The 27123-nt window shown below is 37.4% G+C and overlaps 1 protein-coding gene across 1 annotated transcript; it reads right to left on the reverse strand.

Moving 5' to 3' along the window:
• Positions 1-14834: 14834 nt before the first annotated feature.
• Positions 14835-16374, reverse strand: LOC121753751 (protein SHORT-ROOT-like). The gene has a single exon (XM_042149001.1). The coding sequence runs from the start codon at positions 16215-16217 to the stop codon at positions 15030-15032; it is 1188 nt and encodes a 395-aa protein (XP_042004935.1). The 5' UTR covers positions 16218-16374; the 3' UTR covers positions 14835-15029.
• Between the last annotated feature and the right edge of the window lie 10749 nt (positions 16375-27123).

Raw genomic sequence — 27123 nt, forward strand, 5'->3', positions numbered from 1 at the left:
TTAAATACCTATCTATAATTCCTACCTCTTTTAAATGTGAAGGTTTGCTTTAAATATCTCGAACCCTCCTTTGTTTTCTTTAAGTTTTATCCTTGTATTAAATTTACGTGTTTTGTATAATTATAGAATAATAAGAAGAGTAATTTGATTTCTGTAAAGAAAATTATACTTCCACGTCCCCATCATTAATGACACATTTTTATTTATTTTTGGTGGTTTCATTTTAATCTAATTGACGTATTTCCTATTTTATTATTTTCACTTAATTTATAAAATTAAAATAAATAATAGTAGCAAATAAAAAATGATCCATTTAGAGTTAACATCAATGTTTTAAAAACCGGTTCAGTGATCGAACCGATGAAGTTATCGGTTCATGGTTCAACTGGTCCAACCGGTTAGACCATTAGTCGGACCGAATTACTATTATTATATAATATAAAATATTTATAACTAAATATATAGTATACTAGAAATCACCTTTCAAGTGATTGAATACTGTAAAACTCAAATTATTATTTTCCAATAAATGCAATAGATTATTTTTGTCGTAATGTTGTTATGTTTTACATTTAATGGATGTTTATTGCATATTTAAATGTATAAGTGAACATAACAAAGTCTAAGTCTTTGTTTTAGTAGACCGGTTGTGGACTGCGCTCAATTTAAGGTACGCGGTCAGTACTAAACAAAGAAAAATAAGAATTTCACAACCTAGATAGGCCTAGACTACATATCGTGAAAGGTTGCAATGTCAGTCCGATTATTTCTAAGTCTTATTGAAATATGATGACGTTGGTGTGGTATAGCAATCAATGGATCTAACAACAAGACAAGTCTTTATGCTATCTACTGAAAGACGAGGTATTGATAATTAATTTCTTAATCAATGTACGTTAGCATTGAGCATACGATATTGAGTATCTACTACTTTGACTTACCAAAGGTGCAGGTTTTTCGTCACCCAACGATCCAGGTATATTGGGTAGTGGTGATCATTATCTAGCGGTGCTAGGATTGCTATTATATTGAATCGTGCGCGAGGAGAGTCTCGTTTGATAACATCCACAAGAGGAGTTCGAAACAAGGTTTTATTATTCGAAATCTAGCTAGTTGGAGTTTGATTAATAATAAATAAGAGATTCTTGCTAAGTCCACTCTTGGAAATTAAAATATGTTAATTAATTAAGTCCATAACAGACATTAATTAATTAATGGATGTTTCTATCTTAAACGCGGGAAATGAATTAAACAAATAAAAGGAAATCCGGAATACTTGTAATTTCGGATTTGGAAAGGCAGTGCAATATTACTTCTGTAGTGGCTGCTTGTAATATTTCAATATGAGCTTGTATTAAATTGTGGGTTCAATTTAATTAGTAAAAAACTAATTGGGTGAGGCCATGTCCAAATTCTTCCTTAGATCCCTGACTGGGCCCTATATGTGACTTAATATAAATATGAGAATAAAGGAGACAGAAAACACACTTTTCCCTAACAAAACTTTTGCCCACCTCAGATTTGAGAGAGGATCGAAATTATTCTCTTTCCGTGAGCAGATTTCTGTCTTCGTTATTTAAGTCCTAGTACACTTGTGAGATTTTCCCACACAAATATCAGTCTACAGTCCGGTACACCGGTCAGAAGATCCGAGGTCGAGTTCTGAAGATCTTCACGTGGAGAAGACGCAAGCCATCTTCGATTCTTAAGTGAATCAACGAGGTAAATTGGCTAACTCCGTAGTATGCATGTTTTAGGGATTGTTTGATCTAAAGCATGATTATAATTTAAGTTATGAGCATGATACGTGAAAAAAATTACGCGAATAGAATTTGTCTAAATAATCAGCTAAATAGATCAAATTCATGTGATCGGTTTTTATGCACGCTTCCGCTGCCAACACCTTCATAAACAAATTTTAATTTTGTAAATAAGGTATATATATATATATATATATATTTTTGTTTATATATATATAAACAAAAATTGAATGTAAATATTATCTAAATCCAAATATGGAAAGAATTTCAGATAATAAAAAACGAATTAAAAAGCAAAATACATACCCATACCCACCAAGTAATTTGCAGATAGAATATAAAATTAAAATGCAAATGTGCACAGATATAAAAAACTTTTTACTTTTGTTGCGATTGTTGGTTTCTGGTGATTACAAGAGATAACAAAACCGGGCGTAATACAACCCAAAAGAAAAGGAAAGGAGGAACTGAACTTAAAAATTACAACGTAGAATCGAAACTACTAAACTAATATGATTAGCCGAGTCGAGGAGACCTCTTCCAGCAAGACGAGATACGCCCCGGTAGTGCTCTTCGGTTTGGCGTGTCGTCCCCAAAGGTAAAACGGCTACGTCTCTATTGATGCAGCACCGCAATCAGTAGAGCTCCGGCGAACGGGATGGAGGAGAGAGCAGAGCTTCGACAGAAAGACAATGCAGAGAGAGGGAGAGAGCTTATGCAGAGAATGCTTGTATGTGTTGTGTCCTAATGCAGTGGTATGACTAGCCTATTTATAGCCCAAGCCACCATGCAGGGTCAACCAGCCATTGAAGGCTCATCATGGCCAATTCGTAACCGACGTCGGTTACAGGCGTGTGGCAGGAGTGTGCCATCCGTGTGTGGAGCGTGTGGATTTCTCACGTGGCACCCGTGACTGTGCCTCGCTTGACGACGTGTCAAGCCACTTGGATTGCTGACTCGGCGGTGGTCCAAAAAGAATAGTTTGGGCCAAGCCCCAAGCCCAAAGACCACCCAAAGACCAAGATCCAAGTCCAAGTCCAAGTCCAAGTCCAAGATCGAGATCGAGATCGGGATCGGGCTCGGGCTCGGGCGGCGGCGGCGGCGCGCGCGTGTACGCGCGTGTGGGCTTTTTCACCCATCTTGATCCACTATAATTATTAAGTAACATAAAGTCACTTAATTTAAACACATTAAAGATGTATTAATCTTCCAATGTGGGATAATTAACACTAATTAATTATTCCCTAAGCACATGCTCCAAGCTTTAATTAAAAGCTAATTATGCCCAACTTTAATCCACTATTTCTCACTCACCGGAAATCGGATTTGAGAAAGTGAATATACTACATTTATCTACGTAAAATGTAGATCGACGCTATATCATTTAATTTCACAAAATTAAATGTCTCGTCACATTTATTCTTTGGTCAAAACCATTGACCGGGCATATTTAATCCATGATTTTTACAATCCCCCACATGAGTGGAAATAGCCAAATGCATATGCATGCAGACATAAGCTCAACCCTCGAGAGGTATATAAGCATAAGGATATGTAGTTGTTGACTTTGAACCCTCCATAGTCGACACCATCGGATACACAGGCGGCTTAGTAGCGCGATGCTTTGAACTAATCCCCCACGGCGTGCACCGAGACAATGGTGTTAACGCTTAAACACGTCAACCTCATCCGTTCTCACGTTTTGTGTCCATTGCGGTCTTGGACACCACTTTGGATTCATAAGTACGTTTTATGAAGCGACCACACTTCGCACTTACATAGGTGATTCTTAGTCAAGTACCTTGCCATACTTGGTCTCTTTGAGAACTCCATCTCTTTGAGATCCTTAAGAATCATTAAAAGTCATAGACTTAGCCTTTACCACAAGGCAAGTTCTCCAACACTCTATTGCTCTTAGGGAATAGATATAGTTGAGTGTTTCTCTTGAACTCTCATAGCTTAGTTGTCCCTTTGAACCAAGTTCTTGGGATCTCTAGTCATCATGGTTGGGTTACCACTATGATAATTCTTTAGTTTGTGGATTTCAAACCCATTCCCTCTAGCAACTTATTCATTTGATCACGGTTTAACCCTTTGGTTAGCGGATCCGCTAGATTATCTGTTGACTTCACATAGTCAATTGTAATCACCCCTGTTGTGATCAAATGTCTCACGGTTTTATGTCGTCGACGTATATGTCGAGACTTACCGTTATAGAAGCCATTGTTTGCCCTTCCAATAGCTGCTTGGCTATCGCAGTGGATCAGCACTGGTGGCACTGGCTTAGACCAACATGGAATGTCTTCAAGGAAGTTCTTAAGCCACTCGGCTTCCTCACCAGCCTTATCCAAGGCAATGAACTCCGATTCCATTGTTGATCGGGCTATACATGTCTGTTTTGTGGATTTCCACGATACAGCACCACCCCCAATAGTAAAGACATATCCACTTGTTGAAAGTGAGTCTCTATTATCGGATATCCAATTGGCATCACAGTACCCTTCAAGTACCGGGGGGTATCTCGAGAAGCGTAGCCCATAATTTTGAGTATGTTTTAAATATCTCAAAACCCTTACAAGAGCTCTCCAATGCTCTTTGCTTGGATTGCTCGTGTAGCGACTCAACTTGTTCACGGCACAAGCGATGTCAGGTCGAGTGCAATTAGTCAAGTACATAATGCACCCGATGACCCGTGCATACTCTTCTTGAGCAACGGGCTCGCCTTTGTTCTTGCTCAAGTGAACGTCGAGTTCAATTGGAGTCTTAACCGGCGCGCCATCATAGGCTTTGAATTTATTCAATATCTTCTCAACATAATGTGATTGTGTTAAGATGATTCCATCATTCGTTCTTAGAATCTTCATTCCAAGAATTACATCGGCTAGACCCATGTCTTTCATGTCAAAGTTTCTCTTTAACATGACCTTTGTATCGTTAATTACTTGAGTGTTGCTACCCAAGATTAACATATCATCAACGTAGAGACACACTATAACATGACCGTTATTAGTGCTCTTGATGTAGACACATTTGTCGCACTCGTTGATTTTAAACCCATTTGATAACATCACATTATCAAACTTCAAGTGCCATTGCAATGGCGCTTGTTTCAATCCATAGAGGGATTTAACCAGTTTGCAGACCTTTTTCTCTTGTCCAGGTACTACAAACCCTTCAGGTTGTTCCATATAGATTTCATCTTCTAGTTCACCATTTAGAAACGCGGTCTTTACATCCATTTGATGAATCTCAAGATTGTGCAATGCAGCAATAGCGAGAAGCACTCGTATAGATGTAATCCTTGTTACAGGTGAATAGGTATCGAAGAAGTCATGTCCTTCCTTTTGTTTAAAACCCTTTACTACTAATCGGGCTTTATACTTATCAACTGTTCCGTTGGCCTTAAACTTTCTTTTAAGAACCCATTTGCATCCTAAAGGTTTAGCACCTTCGGGCAAATCAACCAACACCCATGTGTGGTTTAGCAAAATTGAATCAATTTCGCTTTGAACAGCTTCTCTCCAATGCAGCCCGTCTGGGCCAGCAAAGGCTACTTTTATCGATGTTGGTTCTTCATCCAACATGAAAGCAATGTAGTCAGGACCAAAAGTTTTTGGTGTTCTGACTCTATTACCACGTCTTAGTACTGTATCTTTTGGATCGGGCCTTGCACGCTTGCGCGATTCAGGTTCCGCATCTGCTGATTTAGAACTAGTGGCTTCTTCTTCCACTTGTTTAGAACTAGTGGCTTCTTCAATTCTTGTCTCAGAATTGGTTGAGACTTTTTCCTTGTCTTTGCAAGGAAATGTATTTTCGAGAAATACAGCATTCCTCGACTCAATTGTTGTTCCTACTGTGATAGTCGATATTTCAGACTTGTGAACAACAAATCGATATGCACTACTGTTAAGTGCATATCCAATGAAGATGCAATCAACCGTCTTAGGTCCGATTGTAACTTCTTTGGGCGGAGGAACCATCACCTTTGCTAAACACCCCCACACTTTGAGGTATTTGTAGGATGGCTTCCTTCCCTTCCACAACTCATAAGGAGTGACATCTTTTCCTTTGAGAGGGATCTTATTCAAGATATAGTTGGCTGTCAAAACAGCTTCCCCCCACATGTTATGTGGTAATCCTGAAGTTAGTAGCAGTGCATTCATCATCTCTTTTAGAGTTCGATTTTTGCGTTCTGCAACACCATTAGATTGTGGTGAATATGGAGCAGTTGTTTGATGAATTATACCACTTGCGTTGCATAACTCCTCAAACGGGGCTACATATTCGCCTCCTCTATCGCTTCGAATCGATTTGATTTTACAACCAAGTTGATTCTCAACTTCGTTCTTATAATTTTTGAACGCTTCTATTGCTTCATCTTTGCTTCTTAAAAGATAAATGTAGCAATACCTTGTGCAATCATCTATGAAAGTGATAAAGTACTTTTTACCACCTCTAGTTTGCACCATCTTTAAATCACATACATCCGTGTGAATTAATTCTAGGGGTTTTGTGCTTCGTTCAACCGAGTGAAACGGCAACTTAGTCATTTTTGCTTCAAGACAAATTTCGCATTTATCTTGGATATCCAATTCATTAGCCTTTAGTAAATCCAAATTTACTAATCTTTTAATGGCTTTTGAATTTACATGTCCCAATCTACAATGCCACAAATTTGAAGACTCGGTCAAATAAGAGGAAGTAGATGCTTTATTATTATTCGCCAATGGCTTTGCAACACTGCGAGTTGCTACACTAAGCTTGAAAAGCCCATCGGTTACATAACCTTTTCCGAGGGATTTTCCAAACTTATACAAGACAAACCTATCGGACTCAAATACAAGTTTAAACCCCTTATTAACTAGTATTGATCCTGACACTAGGTTCTTGCGGATGTCCGGGACATGCAGCACATCCTTCAAAGTGATTGTGACGCCAGACGTCATCATGAGAATCACGTTGCCAACGCCGAGGATTTCAGACGATGCTTGATTCCCCATGTTGATTTTCCTTCCTTCAACAGCCGTGTAGGAGGCAAACTTGCTCCTGTCGGAGCAAACATGAGCAGTAGCGCCGGTGTCGATGTACCAGCCTCCCTTGTTATCAACAAGGTTAACCTCTTCAGTGACCACTGCAATGAGGTCGTTCTCATCCCAGTCCTTGAACTCCTTCTCAACGACGTGGGCTGCCGGCTTCTTCTTCTTGCTGCGGCAGTCTTTGGCAAAGTGGCCCGGTTTGCCACATTTGTAGCAGTCGCCTTCAAACTTCTTTGAAGGCTGCTTTCCCTTCCCTTTGTCGTTTGGACGGTTTGGGCGAGGGCGTTTGTTGGAGGGTCCGCCCCACTCCAACAGATTGGCCTTGGCTTCATTTGGGGCGAATCCCTTAGCCTTTTGATCACTTTTGCGCACGTCGGCCTCAATGCGCAACTTCACGATCAAGTCTTCAAGGGTCATCTGCTTTCGCTTGTGCTTGAGATAACTCTTGAAGTCCTTCCAACTTGGAGGGAGCTTGTCAATGATCGTGCACCTTAGGAATTTATCGGGCAAGGTCATTCCTTCAGCCACTAATGAGTGGATGATCATTTGGAGCTCTTGGACTTGCTCCATGACGGGTCGAGAGTCGACCATTTTGTAGTCCATAAACTTGGATGCTACAACTTGTTCCGTCCCTGCAGCATTATCTATGCTATACTTCTTTTCTAGGTTTTCCCACATTTGTTTAGATGTGGTTACATTGGAGTATACATTATAGAGGCTATCATCTAATGCACTTAAAATAAAATTTTTACATAGATAATCCCCTTTTCTCCAAGCTTCATAGTCCGCCATGACTTCGAGCCTAGTCTCTTGGTCGCTTGGCGCGGGTGGCTCGTTCTCCGTGAGGAAGTTGGCGACGCCCAATGTTGTCAAGTAGAACAACATCTTTTGATACCACCTCTTGAAGTCTGATCCTCCAAACTTGGGTGGTTTCTCGGCCGGTGGCATCATTCTTGGTGCCAAAGGTGCCGCAGTTGGTCCTTGGAAGGAACCAATTCCGTTGCCCCCGAAGGAGCCAACACCGTGGTTGGGCATAGAGCCCCCACCATTCACGTTAGGCATAGAGCCCGCCATGAACGTACTATCCCCGAAGGGACTAGCACTCGCATGAGACCCGAAGGCCCCAGCATTCGTGTGAGGCCCGAAAGCCCCAACACTCGATCCATTAAAGGATCCGAAGGAACCACTAAAAGTGGAGCCAACCGATCCACTCGAGGTGGATCCACCAGTGAGCCCAAGGGGGTTAACGAACTCCCAAGGGGTTGTTGATGAAGAGGGATAGCGCCCGGGAGTGGGCATCATCGAGGGAACCGATGAAGTGTTGATCGGTCCAGTGGTCGCCATGGTTGAGGGAATGGCGGCGGTGGCGTTGGCAGCAGCAGTGTTGGATTCCGTCGACATCTCCAGCAAAGGTTTTAATTGTTTCGAAAGTTTTAGTTCAGTTTAGGAGGTCCAAATCCCTTCAAAGGCAAGTTATCTCGTCTTGCGATTGTTGCGATTGTTGGTTTCTGGTGATTACAAGAGATAATAAAACCGGGCGTAATACAACCCAAAAGAAAAGGAAATGAGGAACTGAACTTAAAAATTACAACGTAGAATCGAAACTACTAAACCAATATGATTAGCCGAGTCGAGGAGACCTCTTCCCGCAAGACGAGATACGCCCCGGTAGTGCTCTTCGGTTTGGCGTGTCGTCCCCAAAGGTAAAACGGCTACGTCTCTATTGATGCAGCACCGCAATCAGTAGAGCTCCGGCGAACGGGATGGAGGAGAGAGCAGAGCTTCGATAGAAAGACAATGCAGAGAGAGGGAGAGAGCTTATGCAGAGAATGCTTGTATGTGTTGTGTCCTAATGCAGTGGTATGGCTAGGCTATTTATAGCCCAAGCCACCATGCAGGGTCAACCAGCCATTGAAGGCTCATCATGGCCAATTCGTAACCGACGTCGGTTACAGGCGTGTGGCAGGAGTGTGCCATCCGTGTGTGGAGCGTGTGGATTTCTCACGTGGCAGCCGTGACTGTGCCTCGCTTGACGACGTGTCAAGCCACTTGGATTGCTGACTCGGCGGTGGTCCAAAAAGAATAGTTTGGGCCAAGCCCCAAGCCGCCCGCGCCCACGCCCACGAGCACGGGCTCGGGCTCGGGCGGGCGGCGGCGGCGGCGCGCGTGTGCGCGCGTGTGGGCTTTTTCACCCATCTTGATCCACTATAATTATTAAGTAACATAAAGTCACTTAATTTAAACACATTAAAGATGTATTAATCTTCCAATGTGGGATAATTAACACTAGTTAATTATTCCCTAAGCACATGCTCCAAGCTTTAATTAAAAGCTAATTATGCCCAACTTTAATCCACTATTTCTCACTCACCGGAAATCGGATTTGAGAAAGTGAATATACTACATTTATCTACGTAAAATGTAGATCGACGCTATATCATTTAATTTCACAAAATTAAATGTCTCGTCACATTTATTCTTTGGTCAAAACCATTGACCGGGCATATTTAATCCATGATTTTTACAACTTTGAGATTAACTTTTTCTATTTCCAGTTCGATGTAATTCCAATTCACACGGCACATTCTTTCTATTCCCAATTCCCTTCGCATCAATGTCTCTTTCTGGTCTTTTACTCATTTCACCATTGAAGCACTATTCTAGCTTCTTTTGCTTCCAAATCGAGGGGTTCTCCAGCGGCGATCAAGCAGACTGACGGTGCTGTCGCGGGCTAGCGATTGAGTTCGGGGCCAGCAGCAGCAAATTCAAATCAAGTGTACCGGTTGAACCGATTTCCGGCCAAACCGGTTTGGCCGCTTAACCGAGTCAAAACGGTTTCAACGTCAAACCGGTTTAACATGCTCAACCAGACTGAACATCATGACGGTTCGCAGTTGAACCGGTCGAACCGGCCAGTCCAGTCCAATTTTTAAAACACTGGTTAACATTGAAGGGAGTATAAAAAAATGATTCTTTTTTACTCGTCAAATCCAAATACGTACTATTATTATTTTTACTTAATCTAGGATTTTAAAAGAACAGTACTATCACATTGTGTCTCTCTTCTCGATTGTCACACATGTGAAAGATGAGTGAAGGATGGCTGTTGTTCTACCGTAAGTAAGCTTACATTTATCCGGATTAAATGATTTTGATACAGGTAAAAATTCATAGTTTCACGTAAGAACATCCACTAAGCTGTCCCCTCACCGTCCCTTAAACTACTATTTGAGAGCTCCACTGTACTTTATTCCTCCATCCCTTAACTAAGGGACGGAACCTGCAACGCTCCGTCCCTTAACCGTCCCTTATTTCATCCCTTAAATTACTATTCATTCAATTTCATTTTTTATTTTTTTTCCAACCCAATTAAATTAAAACAAACACACTTTATTAAAAAACAAACATCATTAAAATTAAAACAACATTAAAATTCAAAAAAATAGAAAAAAGACATAATTAAAATCCTAAAAAAATAAAAATGGCATAATTTAATTTTCTCCGCCAAAGTTTTCCCAAATGTGCTCAATTAGATCCTCTTGGAGTTGGGCGTAGGCGCTAGAGTCGCGTGTCCTTGCCCGAATAGACAACCGTTCTTGTATTGACGGATGCGCTCCACTTCGCGGCGGACTACTTGTGGTTGAGCTTCCGGGGGATTCGGGGTCGAACCAATTTCCCGCCTCGGGTCCTTCGTCTTAGACAATCATGTTGTGCAAGATTATGCACGTTTACATGATGTCGACCATGCTCTCCATGAACCACGAACGACCCGGGGCTTTGATGATGTTGAAGCGCCCCGAACGCCCTCTCCACATCCTTGCGAGCAGCCTCCTGCTTCTGCGCAAAAAGAGTCTGCTTTGGATTCGCAGGCCTGCTGCACGTCTTCACGAAGGGCGGCCACTTCGGGTAGATGCCATCGGCGAGATAGTACCCCATTTTATACAGCCGACTGTTGCCGACGAAGTTGATGGCCGGCGCTTTACCATCCAAAACTTCGGTAAAGAGGTCGGACTGGTGGAGCACGTTTACGTCGTTGTTCGAGCCAGGGACCCCGAAGTACGCGTGCCAGATCCAAAGCAGGTAGTCGGCAACGACCTCGAGTACAACGGTTGGGTGGGTGCCTTTGTGGCCGCTCGTGTAGGACCCCCTCCAAGCCACCGGGCAATTCTTCCATTGCCAGTGCATGCAATCGACACTGCCAAGCATCCCGGGGAATCCGTGCACTTATTCGTACAGGTCGAGGAGGAACTGACAATCGGTCGTGTTTGCCCTCCGGAGAAATTCATCGGTAAAGGCTGCCCGGACGCCTTTGCAGAATTTGAGCAAGCACATGCGCCCAGTGGTGTCTCCGATGTGGAGGTATTCGTCGAACATGTCGGTCGTTTGTCCAGTCGCAAGCTGACGGATTGCTGCAGTACATTTATCGCAGAAGTAGTCGCGTACTAACCGTGCGGCGGCTTCCTCCCGGTTCCGATGGATGTACTTCCGGGAGCGTCGTGGGGGCGGCGCGGCTTCCTCCGCCTCTCGTCGTCGATCTTCTTCAAGTGATTGTTCCATTAGTTGACGCATTTGCTCAAAAGGATCCATTTGTTTGAGTTGATTTAAGATGAAATTGGAGTGGTTATAGAGAGGATTTGAGAGGAATAGATGTGTGTTTGTGTGTGAAATGAGTATGAAATAGGATTATTTATAGAGTAAATAAATCAAAAAAAGAAAATAAAAAATTAACGGTAACATTACCGTTTGAAATTTTTTTTTTATTAAAATTCGAATTAAAAAAAACGAATTATTGCGTCATCCGTGACGACGCCCACTCGCGGGCCAGCGAGTGGGCGTCACACATGCATTGGGCGGGCGACGCGTCGCCCAGGCACGTGTCGGGACGGCGCGTCCCTTGCCTCGCGGCTACGGGCTATGGGACGGGCTCGGGACGGGACAAACGTTGCAACGCGTCCCGCGGCGGAACCGTCCCTCCGGGACGGAACGCGAGCCGCGCGCAGGACGCGTAGTGGATGCTCTAAGGATGCCGATGTAGCCTGGCCCGAATAGCCTGCTAAATTTATAGGGTTATGGAACTTAGGGTTGAAAATTACTAGCCCGATAAAATTATAATCTGATTAACCCGCACACGATTAACATGCAACCGGTTAAGGTCAGACCCAAAAACTTGATAAAATTTCTATGGTTCTATTAGTTTGGCTCTTAATTCGCACTTCATTAATTATTTTTATAATATAAATAACTAAAAAATAAATTTCAATTTATATTAAATATACAAATTATTAATTAAATATTTATTAATATAATAACAGATAAATAAACTAGAAACTTTAAATTCACTAAAAATATATTTAAAATTTCTCGATGTTTATTTTTATTTTGCACAAATGTCAAATATTAGTATGTGGTCATATTTATGTTTGATTTTAAGCATATATCTCAAATCTATCATAATTAAATGTTTTTCAGTTTATAAATATAACTAATTTCATCATTATTTATTGGATTGATCGCATGCTAATTTTATCGGTAGCAACCCGATTAACCCGCTGGGCTAACCCGAAACTTGAGCTTTTGGGTTAGATTTGAACTTTTATAGAACGAAAAAATCACAATCAGATTAGTCCGCACGACCCGCGATTCGAATAGGGTTGGCCTGAAATCAGCTGGGCCGACCCCATTGACATCCTTACAGAAATCTAACAAATTTTCTAACACATTAAAATATATTTTCCTTGAAAATTATATTATCACAAATCATATTCTTTATAATTATAAATCTTAGAAATTATAATCTCAATAATCATATTTCTATAAATCATATTTTCGTACTTTCCCTAATAAATTTTACTTTCCTAATACTAGCAAATAGGCCCACTATGTTTTAAGTTTATCTTATCTTTTCTAAAATCTAAATCCTAATTATTTTACATTCCTAATACTAGCAAATAGGCTCACAATGTTTTAAGTGTTCTTATAGAAATCTCATCTTTATACTACTTTTTCACTATATGGCTCGTAGATTTCCTATTATTCATACTCTTGAAAAGGGATCTTTATAAATGTCATATATCAAAAATAAATAACTTTAGAATTTTAAAACAAAACAAAGTGAAGAAACGAGGCTGACTTGGGTGTAATAAGTCCAGATTGAACAGAGATGAATAACAAATAGGTTGGGCGGGAGTAATTGGAATACTCTCAGTGACCCATAAAAATAAGGATATTATCATTTTTTATCCGTTCCATAAAAGTATTTCATTATTATTTATAGAAAGTTCTTTCAACTTATTAATATTACTTATATATATTAATTAATTTACAACTTATATTAGTGGCGTCCATCACTAGAGTTATAGCTTCGTCATGAGAACATGAATTGTATTTTAAAAAAGAGATGAATAGATGATGATAGTAGCTTAGTAGAGAGTCCGTCCGTCTACGGATAATTTCACAATATGGATGTGACAAGTCCTCCCTGCACGACCGATCATCCTAAGAATTAGCTATAGAGTGAAATCGTCTTCCTTCCAATATCCCTGTTGGAGTATCATATACTTAAAAAACTACGGAGTACTCCCTTATAATAATGTACTGATTTGAATTTTTAAAATTAGAAAGTTTATATATTTCAGTTAAAAAGAATATAATTCAAAGTATTTTTCAAGGAGGGAGGGAGTAGTATTTATGTTCTAGAAAGTAAAGAGATCTAAGTTATGGTAGTACTTAAATTCATAACATAACTAGCACCATGATGGTGGTGGCCGTTGGGAGAAAACCACCGCTTTCACCACCAACGTTTTTGAAACAACTTTTTTTTTTTTGCAGTGTTCTTGCATTCGTTATTGAACCCAAAATATTTTTCTTTCTTTTCCATAAGTAAATATCGGGGACTAGTCCTCTCTAACAAACTATCCTAAACAAATCACTATTTGTAATCACAATTAAATGTCAAAACGTTAGATTTGAGAGATCGAAACGAACCGTAGGAAAGCCGAACGTCCGATCACAAAATTAAAATAAAAATAAAAAACAGAAAAGAGTTTAATGATTTATGTGTTGTACAGTTGGGAAGCAGTTCCAAGTTTGGTGTTGGTATCTAAGTAGGGGTCCTTCTCTAATAGATTATGAATGAAAGGGTCCCTACTTTTGCAATATGATCTATAATATAAAGTGACAAAAGCAAAAATTTATAAAGTGTGCAAAAATTAAAAATCAAGAGTGGTCTTATCCGAAATCTGGAAAAGCATTTACCCACTACATTTTGTTGGTGGAAATTAAGGGAAGCTAATATGCTCTTCATATCACATTTTCCTTCTTACATCTCAGTAGACAAAAAGACAACTCTGGAATTCATTTGGTGTACTTTTGCTTGCCACCCACACCTCCACCCAATGGCCTACTTTGATTAATCAGTGCTCAAGTAGTTGGTATTCTCATAAGCTTCAATCCTACTACCATATACATCGATCATACATTTTGAGATTTATTCTATTTCAATTTAGGTTTATTCAATTTGTGATCTGATGTTCAATTTAGGTTTATTTAATGGGAATTTCATATTACAATCAATATATAATTAGTGTGTAAGCAGTAAAGTTTGCTCCTTTACTAATTGTGTAGATGTATTAGGGTTTTAATTCTTAATGAGTAGTTCACATACTATATAAATTAATATCAACTAGTTGAGTGATAATTAATACATTAATCCATTTGTACCATGATGATGCATTCATGTAAGCTAGGATACAAATATAACCACTACATGAAATAATAAATATTACTCCGTCCGTCCCTGAAAGTTTGTCATATTTTTTCATTTCCGTCCGTCCCATAAAATTTGTCCATTTTCACTTTTTACCATTTTTGGTAGTGCACCCCAGATTCCACTAACTCATTCCTACTCACATTTTGGATCTACATTCCACTAACTTTTCATTACATTTCTTAAAACTCGTGTCGAATTTGGGGAAGGAGGGACTAGTACTAGACTATTACATATATTTACTATAGTTAACTACAGTATTGAGCAGTGGTAGCTTTAGCTACAGTAGGTAGCTAGGTTAATTAGACACAGAAAAAGCATATCCATCTTCCCAAAACGATTCGTTACACAAGTGCAAAAGCTTTCAAACAAGAAGAACTCTAAAAAGCACAGAATTAAAAAAGCAAAGGAGTATATATATAACACCATGAATCAGAAATGTGATGCTCTTATAATTATCTATGCCATTTATTTCGATGGTTTCCATACCGATGCCCATACTACCGGTTCCTCTTTCCACGCCAAAAAAATGCCAGTCTGATCATCCTCCGCCGCCAACGACCACCCCGCCCTGTACCTCTTCAGCAGCGCCCTCACGTCGTCCACCACGTCCTCGCTGTGCGCCACCGCAGCGAATCCCGCCTCCCGCAGCCTCCCCGACCACTGCCTCCCCCTCTCACAATCACGCTCCTCCACTTTCTCACCATCACACGCCAAAACCCTAACTATCTTTCTCAAGCACTCCCTCTCCAGCATCAGCTTCTCGTTGCTCGTCGCCGCGAAGCTCTCCTCCAGCATGTCGAAATACACCGTGTGGAACCTCAGGCACTCCTCGAATCGCTCCGCGAAATCGCCCGAGAAATCCGCCTCTTCCTCCACCACCGTCACCACCTTAGGGTTTAGCGATTTCATCGCCTCGATCAAATTAGGGCTCAGCGCGCCCACGCAGTTCACCGCGAGGGCTTCGCCCTCGCGGACAGCGAGCGCGTCGAGATCGGCGATGACGGCGAGCTCGAAGGGGACGCCCATGAGCCTGGCGAATTTCTCGATCCGCGGCGTGATCTCCTTCATGGCGGATTTAACGGCGGCGGCGGCGGCGACGACGGTTAGGCGGAGGCGCGGGGTGTCGTCGGAGCGGGTGGCGAGGGCTTCTAGGAGGGTGGGCCACTGGGTGCAGAGGGTGGTGCTGAGGTCGATGATGTGGAGGTTGGGCTCGCCCTCCAAGGCCTCCAGCGTGGCGCCGTTGGACGCCACGTGGCCGAAGGTGGTCCAGGGGCTGACCTCTTGGAATTTCAGGATTAGTCTTCTGGACGAGTCAAAGGAGTGGCTCCGCTCGGCGACGGAGGCTAGGGTTTTGAAGCAGCGGCGGCCGGAGTCGGTGGCCTTGCAGAAGAGGGCTTGGAGGAAGTAGGCGGCGATCTTCTGGTCGGGGTCGCCGTAGGGGCAGGCGAGCTCGTTCAGCATCCAGAGGAGGTGGTGCATCTTGCCGGAGTCCTTTTCCGACATCGCGGCAGCGCACTCGCGGAGGAGCTTTGGCGCCCACTTGGCGTCGCCGTTGCCCTCCGCGGCCGAGTCGGAGGAGGAGGTGGTCGGCTGCATGTCTCCGTTGATGTTGATGATTCTAGGGTTGAGGAATTTGGGATTAATGGCATCCATGGATTTCTCTGCTTGGGGCGAGGCTAAGGTGCATTTGGCATAGGATAAAGAGGAGAAAACAAATGCATATGGAGGAATTTAATTCGTATTCAATCAGTTTGGTTTATATATGCTCATTCTCTTATTAATATGTTACTTACTATTTAAAGAAGAATGGGTCCATCACCATGCTATTACTATACTTAAGTATCATCTCTCTGTTCTGCTGTAGTGGAGTCATTTCCCTTTCTTAAATCGTGTACCGAAATGAAACGTCTCAACTACTAAGGAAAGAGGGAGTATTAATTAATTAATTAATTTTGTGGTTTTTAAGTAGTTTGACATCCTTGCTATATACTTCTCCCTCTGTCCCATTACAAGTGAGGCGTTTCGTTTTTACAATTATTTTGCTAAGATTATAATACATAGTAGTTAGTGAGAAGAGAAAGTAAAGTAAGAAAGTAAATACGTAATATAAAAGAGAGTCGTATATACATTATTCTCTTACTTACTTTACTTTCTCTATATTCTAAATATTTATTATCATTTGCAAAACAACGTCCGAATTGAAGCACCTCACTTTTACTGAAACGGAGGGAGCACAAAGATATATGTCATTTTCGGTGTTATTTAATCATGTGGGAGAAACCAAATTAAATTGAGTATTTGGTGCTTCAATTAGCATTTTGGATTTGGAATTATTGGTTGAGTTTGCTTCCAAACTTTTATTCTATTTTGGATTCAATAGAAATTAATTATATATACTTCAACTGATAGCCTAGGAACAAACGGGAAGACAAATTAAATGATCATATATTAGATCATCAAAGCAATAATTAATGATGTTTATGATGTTCGCCTCTCAACAAAACACTAATATTAATCATTTTCATGGGGTATAAACAATTAAGCATATATTTGAGCTCAAGGGAATCACGATTATATAAATAATGCTTCTCGGTTTAAGGCTAATTAATTAGTGGAGTCCAGGTAGGACTTGTGCTCTAGGTAGGCTAATGATGACAAGTAGATGATGATAGAAACTATATGCTGAAGAGAAAACGTATGCATAATCCTTCATTTTGACTTGGTTTCTCCAAACATTTGGTGTAAATATGTTTTTATATTTTCCTTGTTAATAGTAATTCTGTGTTGTTACATTTATTAGCTGCACTATTGAAACTCAAAAGTTGTATCTTTAAATGATTATACTATCATTTAATTTTTTTTGTTTTCTTCTGATTATATATTATTATTAAAATTTAAAAATAAAAAAATCATTAAAACAATTAAAAGTACATAATTGAAAAAAATCACAATTTAAATAAAAAGTTGAATAGAAAATGAAAACAATACATAATTTATAACACTTTAATTGGATTAATTTAAGTTTAATGCAAAAACATATGTTATTAATTTAGGTACATAACAACATTTTTGAGCAAATTTTATAGAGTTTCAACTCAGTATTATATTAAACTTACATATAATTAATCACGTTGTGAACTTTTGCACAATGCACGTAATTATGCAAGTACTTCCTAAAACTTGCCCTTATGTGCTAAATTCAAAGGATTAAAACCTAACCTATAAAAAGTTAGGTTAAAGTGGATGTAAAAGATAGATATGAAGAACTGTAATGAATAGGAGAGTTTCTTTAGGACCTTGGACCTTTTTTCAAAGAATGAAGACAATTCTTGGCTATATTTACCAAAGCAACTCACCTACAATGACACTACTTAGCTAGCAACACAACACTAAAGCATACCTGTACATCACATAGGGGCGGATACGAAAAAAAATACGATAAGGGCTGCAGTATATGTATATATACATTTTTTCTCATTCTTGTTAAGGGCTCAATATTGATTTTTGAAAATTAAAAAAAAATTGCAGTAGAGTAAAAGGAAAAAAAAAATTTGGGTAAGGGCTTAAGCCCTACCCTTTCTCCATGTGTCATCACATGATTACTCAAACAACCAACTAGATTGATTGATAAAGCTCTTCCTTCTAAAATAGAGAAAATACACTCAAAGTGGTTATAAAATTTTAAAATTCTGATATATGAAAGGTTTTACAGGAAGCTTTTATACTTGGAAGATGAAAGAATGTTGAGCACAAACCTATCCCACATTGGTTGTTGAAGGGAAGTTGGAAGGTGTACATAAATCTTGTCCAACTCCAATTAGTTTGACCCAAAATAAATCCGTGCGCTTGACCCAAAGCGAACAATATCAAACTACTATTGTAGTCGACTTTCCAAACAAAGAACGTGTTAAAACTCTTATATCTTATCCCACATCGACGTATCAGAGCAGGTCCAAGTCAATGATGGATTTTATCTCTTTATCTCTTCTCTAGCCTAGCCATATTATGGAAGTCCGATGGGCCTTCCACCCGGCCAGGTGGTGTCAGGACACAGAGAAAATGACCTATCCTCAAACTCAATATGACATTCCAAAAGGCCACCACATGCTCATCCATAGATTGGGTACTCACGAAAGGATCATTAAAACATGCAAGCTTCGACCCATCGATCTTTGCAAAACAAAGATGTTAATTTTCCACATTCACAAAATTTCCATAATAAGGAGGAAATCTAATAAACTTAACAACCCTATTCTCCACACTTAAACCGAAAAGTCAAGAAAAAATCAACACAAATACTTATTTGCGCATAAAGTTACGACACGAGTTTTAATGTAAAATTGGTAAGTAAGAGAGATGTAGAGAGAAAAGGTAATTAAAGTATTGTTAGTGGAGAATTGGACCCATCTTATTAGAGATAAAAGACTTTCCAAAATTAGAAAGTGCATATTCTGGTGGGACGGACTAAAAAGGAAATAGTGCATATTCTTGTGGGACGGAGGGAGTATGTTATTTAAGAAACACTCGTTATCAACATAAACAAGACTTATAGTAAACAAAAGTAAAAAGTAAGATTGTATAGTGACGGTCTTACTACAAAAAATATCTTTTAGCACAAAATTAGAGATGCAATTACTTGCGTTAACCACAATTTAGGACGCAAAAGAATGTATTGTGCTTAAGTTGAGGATAATTATCTTAATATTTTGTATTTCAAGGATGTTTCCATTTGCGTCTCCTAATTTTAGTTGGGACACTAAGAAAGCGGGCATTTTTAAAAGCGTACTTTGGTGGTATATTTTTGGAAACATAAATTAGCGTTATTAATACGTCTTTAGTAGTTTTTTTTAATAGTGTCTTAATTATGAGTGAAAATTATTATTGATATAAGTTATAAATAAAAAAGTGATACTTTATTATTATTAAAATTGATATTTTTCTTAATAAAAATGACCATTTTAATGTATTAAAAATTGTTATTAATTAAAAATATACTTTTCAAAGAAAATTCGAGTCAGATTGAGTTTGTTGCTCCTCAAAAATTAATTTTAGGCTACTCTAGGCTGCTCCTAGTGGTAACACTCTCAAAACGAACCATAAGATTGTAATCAATTTAATTTTACAATAAAAATAAAAAGTGATTAAATTAATTGACCCGAGCTACTAGCAAGGGTTGTATAAATTTGCAAGTGGCATAATTTTATTGATCAGGCTCTCTTTTTTCTTATATTACTCAGCCTTAATCTTCTTTTCACTTTAAAGAGTTATTTATACATTGTTTTTTATTATAATTTTCAATAGTATAGTATAATTTATTAATACATATATACTCTAAATATGAAAAATATGTTATAAGTTGTGTTGAAAAATAAAAACTTTTATTAATAAAAATTGAAATAAATTAGATTGAATGTCATAACTTAAGATTGCCTTAAGGCACCAAAAATCAAAGGGCACATTAGAGAAATAGTTAGAAAATCAGAGAATACAACAAACACCAGATAATGGCTTCTCCTTCAATCATTGGAGTCTTGTCTTTGATTCCTATACTATTCTTAAAAATAATGGGAATTTTCATTCTTGGGCCCATCTAAATCCAATTGAATCGACTTTTGAGCCCGATTTATAACGGCTGACATTATAGTACATAAACTAAGCATATCTAACCTTCTTAAACATTCTTAAACCTTAAACGTCGAAAAACATCAGTATAAGATAACTTAGAGTTCATTATAATAAACTAATAACAAATTACTAATGAACATTAGATTCTTAAATTATAGAAAATTCAGAGATTTGTTATTAGTTTATTATAATGAATCTTATACTGATGTTTTTCGGCGTTTAAGGTTTAAGAATGTTAGATATGCTTAGTTTATGTACTATAATGTCAGCCGTTATAAATCGGGCTCAAAAGTCAAATATCTGAATTTCCTATAATGAACTACAAATAAAGTTATAATGAACTCTACGTTATTTTATAATGATGTGTTTGGCATTTAGCGTTTAAAACTAGTTAGTATTAATAGAACCAGATATTGATATTATATTTAATTATAGAAATATTACTTCGAACACAAAAGAATACGTGATATCTGAATATTGAAATTATATTTAATTATGAAAATATTACTTCAAATACAAAAGATTATGTGAATATGAAAACTAGAATAAAAATTTAAAACCTAAAATGTTAAAGGAATAAAAGGCGGCTGGAAATAGGTTTGAAAATAATGGACATGAGATCGGGAACATATGGTGCTCGATGGAAAGAGTGAAATTCTAATACGCCTTAAATATAGGAGTATCATTTTCTTCATATGAGAATGACATTTTTTTGCTGTAAACACTAAAAAAGTAGGATTACGGATGGAATTACTGACAATGGCCAGTTCCTCAGTAATTATTGATGGATTACTGATAAAATTTAACAGTATTACCAACAGATTTAACCGATTACGACTAAATTTCTTTAGTCCGCAGCTATAAAAATATTCTCCCTCTGTCTTATTAGTATTGAACCGTATTCATGTTGGTCCATCCATCCAGTTCTACTCATTTCTTTTTTGGTAAAATCTAACATATTTAATCTCTCATACTATAGTCTCTATCTTACTATATATTTTCACTATTTATCTACATTATTTTCGCTATCCTACTTTATTCACACTCCACTTAACTCGCTAAATATTTATTTCTTACTTTTCATGTTCAAAAGAAATGCCACAATACTCATAAAATGGAGATATTACAATGTAAGCCTGAAAAAAAAATGTAAAAAGAAAATAATCAGATAATATTATTTAGGATTTGAGTTAGGCGTAAATAATTGAAATATAATGGTTATTTGACGCGACATTTATTGAAAAATGAGTTTGAGTCTAGGGCATCCACAATACGCTCCGAAAAATACAGCCCCAACACCATTTTTCGGCTGCCACATCAGCTTTTATCATTTCAGCACCAACATCTGCAGACTGCAACAGCCACAATTCAATTTCACGACCATGATTTTATCCAATTCGATTTCAGCCTTATATTTGGCCTTAGTTTTAAGATTCTATACTCCTCCCTTTTCCATAAAAATAGAAACAGTACGAGTTTTAATGTATAATTAGTAATGAGGAAGAAATGAAAAGAAAAAAAAATTATTAAACTATATTAATAAAGAATGTGATCCATCTTACTAGAAAAAAATGAGTTATAAATATAAAAGTGGATTATTTTACAAATAAAAATTAAAAGAGTCTTAATTTTTATGGGATGTGATAGTATATTCGGTATCCCACCTCAAGTACATATGCAATCAGATGCACAAATCTGTATAATAATATCAAGACAACATCTATATTAAAAGTATCTTGTGTTTTGAAGTAACACAAAATATTAGATGTTCTCCGAATTTTAAACAAGTTATTTGATGTTCCCTCTACAAAAACATTAGGATGCCTCTTATATATATGTATACTCCTTTTCTTATTTATACACTTATCAACAAGATCAAAAATAAAAATAACATATAATCCACATTAATTTAAGGTGTACTACATCATAGGAAACCTAAGATTAATTATATTTGAATTAAATATGTTTATGATATAGTTTAATTTGTAATCATGATGCCGACTAATAATTGAACCAAATTATATGAGGGCTAGGTAATTGAATGATCATCACATCTTTTCAATATAAAGTGATGACAAAGAGAAAATTTCACGCAACCTAAAGATACACATGTCATGTTTCATTAAATTATAACAGAAGCTAGCACAAAAGTTGGTTGCCTCAATAGTGTTACTTTTTAAAAGGATAGCTAGCAATTTTCACTTCATTTTAATAATTTTGATATTTATTCCAATTTGATTTCATACCTATCTAGATCAAGTTCAGAAATCTCGAGAAAATCACAATTCTTGCCTAAACCCAGCCTCTGTTGTTCAGAAAAATCAACGAGACTCTTAATGTGAGACTGAGAGGGTAGTATTTATCATGCGCAAGTGCTCAGTATTTTATGATTTTGCTTGGTACATGCTCGATAAATTGGTGATGAGCCTTTTATTGAGCGCTTGAGTACTCGCTAAATATTTTTTTTAAGTACTGCGCTCGCGACAACGTGAAAAACAATTGGGATAAATTCCTATTCAATTCACTATTCAAATGTACAATTGGAGGAGCCTATACCGAGTCTAAAAAAAATAAATTGAGTTCTATCTAGGTGTAGTCCCAAACAATTATGAACGATGGAGTGTAGAGACATCCTAATAAATGTAAGTGGAGACCCAAGAAGTTTGAGCATGGATCCGAAGTTGAGAAGGTTAGAAAATGAGAGTGTGTTGTGGCAATTTTAAAGTATCAAACTCGAGAAATGTACAACTTTGCTCAAACAACATATGCCGTTCTTACTTGCTGCGCTTTCAAGATGTACATTATACAACCACTGTTCCCATCATGTCTTTACATTATTTTGGTTTGTTTGCAACCCCATGATTTTATTTTTACATAAATAATTTATCGTCTATGAGCACTAGGAAGGTGACTTGACTAGCATTGGCTATAGTGGTATTTATATCGAAATTAAATAGTCATACAAAATTATGTAAACGTACATAAAGGTTAACTTATGGAGTACTCTCTATTTTCTCGAACAAAGAAAGTTACCATCCTGCAGTTAGAGTCATTAGTTAACTCATTTCCATATTTCAAAATAATTAGGAATTTTAATGATATTTTAGGATCCTAGATAAAACATCATATTACCTTTTAATTAAATATTACTCCATTTCTCATTTTAAGTGACACATTTTCTTTTTTTTAGATGTCTCGATCTAATTGACACATTTCTTAAAATGAAAACATTATTATATCTACTTTATTCTCTCTCCACTCAACTCACAAAATAAAAGTCATAAAATCTCATATCGAATAAAAAATATTCCATTTAGAGTCAGATCGTGGGGCTCCTTTGCTGATAATGGAAATAGGTTAAGATAATGATAAGCAAGAAAATGAAAACTGTTGCGACAGAATAGAACAATTGTGTAATCGAGACAAACTGAAACATAAAGAAAAACGGAATTTACGTGGTTCACCAATTGGCCACATGCACGGGCAAGAACAGAGAACATATTTTATTCAGATTGTGGCTACAGATTTCAGATTGTTTATATGCCCTACTCACATATAAATAGGCACACATGAGATCCTATCCCAATTCGGAAACATAATCATATCCCAAATCGAAAACATGATTTATACATATTCAAGGCATACTAACAAATCTCCACCTTGACTTGAATTTTTCCTTGCAGATACATCATTACAATGCCAGATAAACAGACTTCTCATTTCTTGCCTCAGATTTGCCAGATAAACAGACTTCTTCTTTCTTGCCTCAGATTTGTCCTAGTCCGAAAACCAGGCTCTCCCAATGAATTTGTCGACCTTCACGTTCAGAGCAAACATCTTGATCGATTAACATAGAAACTCTAACAGATGCGGTATTCAAAACCCTAGTCCGAAAACCAGGCTTTGATACCAGTTTGTTGTGACAGAATAGAGCAATTGAGTAATCGAGATAAACAGAAACGTAAAGAGACACAGAATTTACGTGATTCACCAATTGGCTACATCCACGAGCAGGAACGGAGAACAAATTTTATTCAGATTGTGGCTACAGATTTCAGATTGTTTTCAGATTACAGAATTATGTGTCCTACTCCCATATAAATAGGCACACATGAGATCCTATCCCAATTCGGAAATATAATCATATCCCAAATTGGAAACATGATCTATACATATTCAAGGCATATTAACAAAAACATCAATCCGAATTGAATGTAGGAATGGAAATTAACCTATAGTTTATTATCATGTGGATAATGTATTGCATTGGGCTGTAAGTTCATTTCAATATACAAGTCATAATTTCATTATTCTCAAAAGAAGAAATGGAATGAGTTTACAGGGGCCGGAAATTTCTAGCCTGATAAAATTAAAACCTGATAAGCTCGTACTCGATTAATCAGCAACTCGTTAGGGCTAGACCCGAAAACCCGATAAAATTTCTATTATTCTATTTTTTTACTCCTAATTCGACACTTCATTGACTAATTTTATGATATAGATAACTAAAATAAATAACTTTCAATTTTATATTAAATATACAAATTATATATTGAATTTTTATTAATATTATACTCCTTCCGTCCCATGTTACTTGAGATGTTTCTTTTCGGCACGAGATTTAAGAAAGTTGTGTTTAGTGAGTTAAATAAAGTAGAGGAGTGAATAAAGTAAAAGAAATGATAAATTAGGTGTAATTAGATGTTTTGTTTTTAGCCAAAAAGTGAAATGAGTCAAGTAACTTGGGAAAACCCAAAATGAAATACGACTCAAGTAATGTGTGATGGAGGGAGTAATTGTTAAATAAATTAACTCACTAAAAAAATATTTAAATTTGTAAAACATGCATTAAAATTTCATGAAATATCTCAAATATTAATATTTGATCGTGTTTATGCTTTAGTTTAAGCATATATCTCAAATTTATCATAATTAAATATTTTATATTTCATAAATATAATTAATTTTCATCATGATTTATTGGATTGTTCGCATCTTAATCTTATCGGCAGAAACCCGATTAACCTGTTGGGCTAGCCTGAAATCCGAGCTGTTAGGGTTATGGTTGAACTTTTATAACCCGAAAGAAATCACAATCCGGTTAGCCCGAAACCCGATAGGCCGGCCCGATTGACATCCCTAAGCCTGGCCCAAAGTTCTGTAGGGTATTTCCAATCTTGATACTTAAATAGAAGCACGAATTAAGTTTCTATTTCATTTCTAAGTCTAAGGTACGTATTTAATTTTGAGTCCAAAGAATGATTGGTTTTGATGATGTCCATGTGCATAAATAGAAAGTTGGTGCATAAAAAAATTGGCACACTAACAGTATGGTATTTTCTATGTGATACCCGATATGATATTTTCGGTATGATATATCATATCTTCTTAATTTTAGTTAGACTAGTTCGAACATTCGACTGTTTGAATGTGTGTATATATACGGAGTGTTAGGATAAATCCAAATTTTGTATCAGAACTAAGGTTATATATGATACATTAGATAAAAAATGGATGGTAGATCTAATTTATTTCTTTGTTCATTATATGTACAAGAACATACCATCACACGGATAAATTTCTCTTATCTGACAATCATATTATATAATACATGGATGATATTCGCTTTTATCTCACAATTATATTATATAATACGTAGTAATAACATATTCTCTTTTATCCCATAGGAATAAACTGAATTTTCTTCTCTTTTACCCTATAGGAATAAACTGAATTTTCTTTTTCATCTGTTTCGTAGAAATAGTCTATATTTGTTTATGGACCTTTTTTTACTTTATCATTTACAACTTAACCATCAACTACTATTTCTACTATTTTTTCCCTTTCTCTCTTACTTATGCATTAAAACTTATGTCATCCCAATTAGTTCATTTTTATGGGATGGATGGAGTACATTTTTGCATTCATCTGATGCATGGTTCAAATTAATTAGCTTTGATTTCTCTTCCTCATATAAACTAAGAATTCCTAAATTCTTTAGGTTATTTTGATATTTATTTGCTTTACTGGTTAATTAGAAATAATAGATAGAAATATTGATCAATATTAATTGGCTTTAATATCATTTTCTACTAGCTATTAGGGTTTTTATCCTACTTTATTTCCTTTAAGTTATACTCCTTCCGTTCTAGTCTAAGTGAGGCGTATTCCTTTTTGGTACGTCCCAACCTAAGTGAGACGTTATGATGTGAATCCGAGTATTCACAGTCATATAATACAACGATATTGAGGGTCATGAGTTGATTGAGGTCCTAGAAGAGACAGACACATGGCAAGAAACCAAGTGGAAATGGAGTTTGATTCAAGTAGTAATTTTCCTATCAAGATGACATCCAAAATTCGACTCTACAACCACCATTGTCTTCGTCTTCGAAAGGGCTTCGCGTGAGTACCTTGCACGCTCCAATCGTAGTCCAAGAGAAGAAGTTATAGTCAATTTAAAAAAGGCGCGCAATGCAGAAAGAAACGCGCGGGCGGGCGTTTGGTCAACCAGAAAACGCCCGGCCAGGCGTTTTATCGAGAGATCAATTTTTGTCTTGAAACTTGGCGCGGGCAGGTGAAATGAGCCGTCGGAAGAGCCCCGTCGGGTGTTTTGTCCGGAATGTGACTTTTTGACTAAGACTTGTTTTATTTTGCTCATTTTTAACTCCTAGTATAAATATTCTTGCTAGGGTTTATTTCATGGCAGCTTTAAACTCATTTGTAAACAAACAAACAAATTGATATGTCGCATGGTGTAATCTTGACTATTGATCACCTTAATATAAGGACTGTATTACTCGATTCAAGTAGTAAAACACCTTAAAGTATGGAAATTACCTACTTAAAATTATCAAAAGGGAGCAACAAAACTACCCAATCGTTGGTCCATGCTTGAAAGAAGACTGTAGACTGTGGAGTAAACCCCTATAAG

Source organism: Salvia splendens, chromosome 11 (assembly GCF_004379255.2).
Source record: "Salvia splendens isolate huo1 chromosome 11, SspV2, whole genome shotgun sequence".
NCBI lineage: Eukaryota > Viridiplantae > Streptophyta > Magnoliopsida > Lamiales > Lamiaceae > Salvia > Salvia splendens.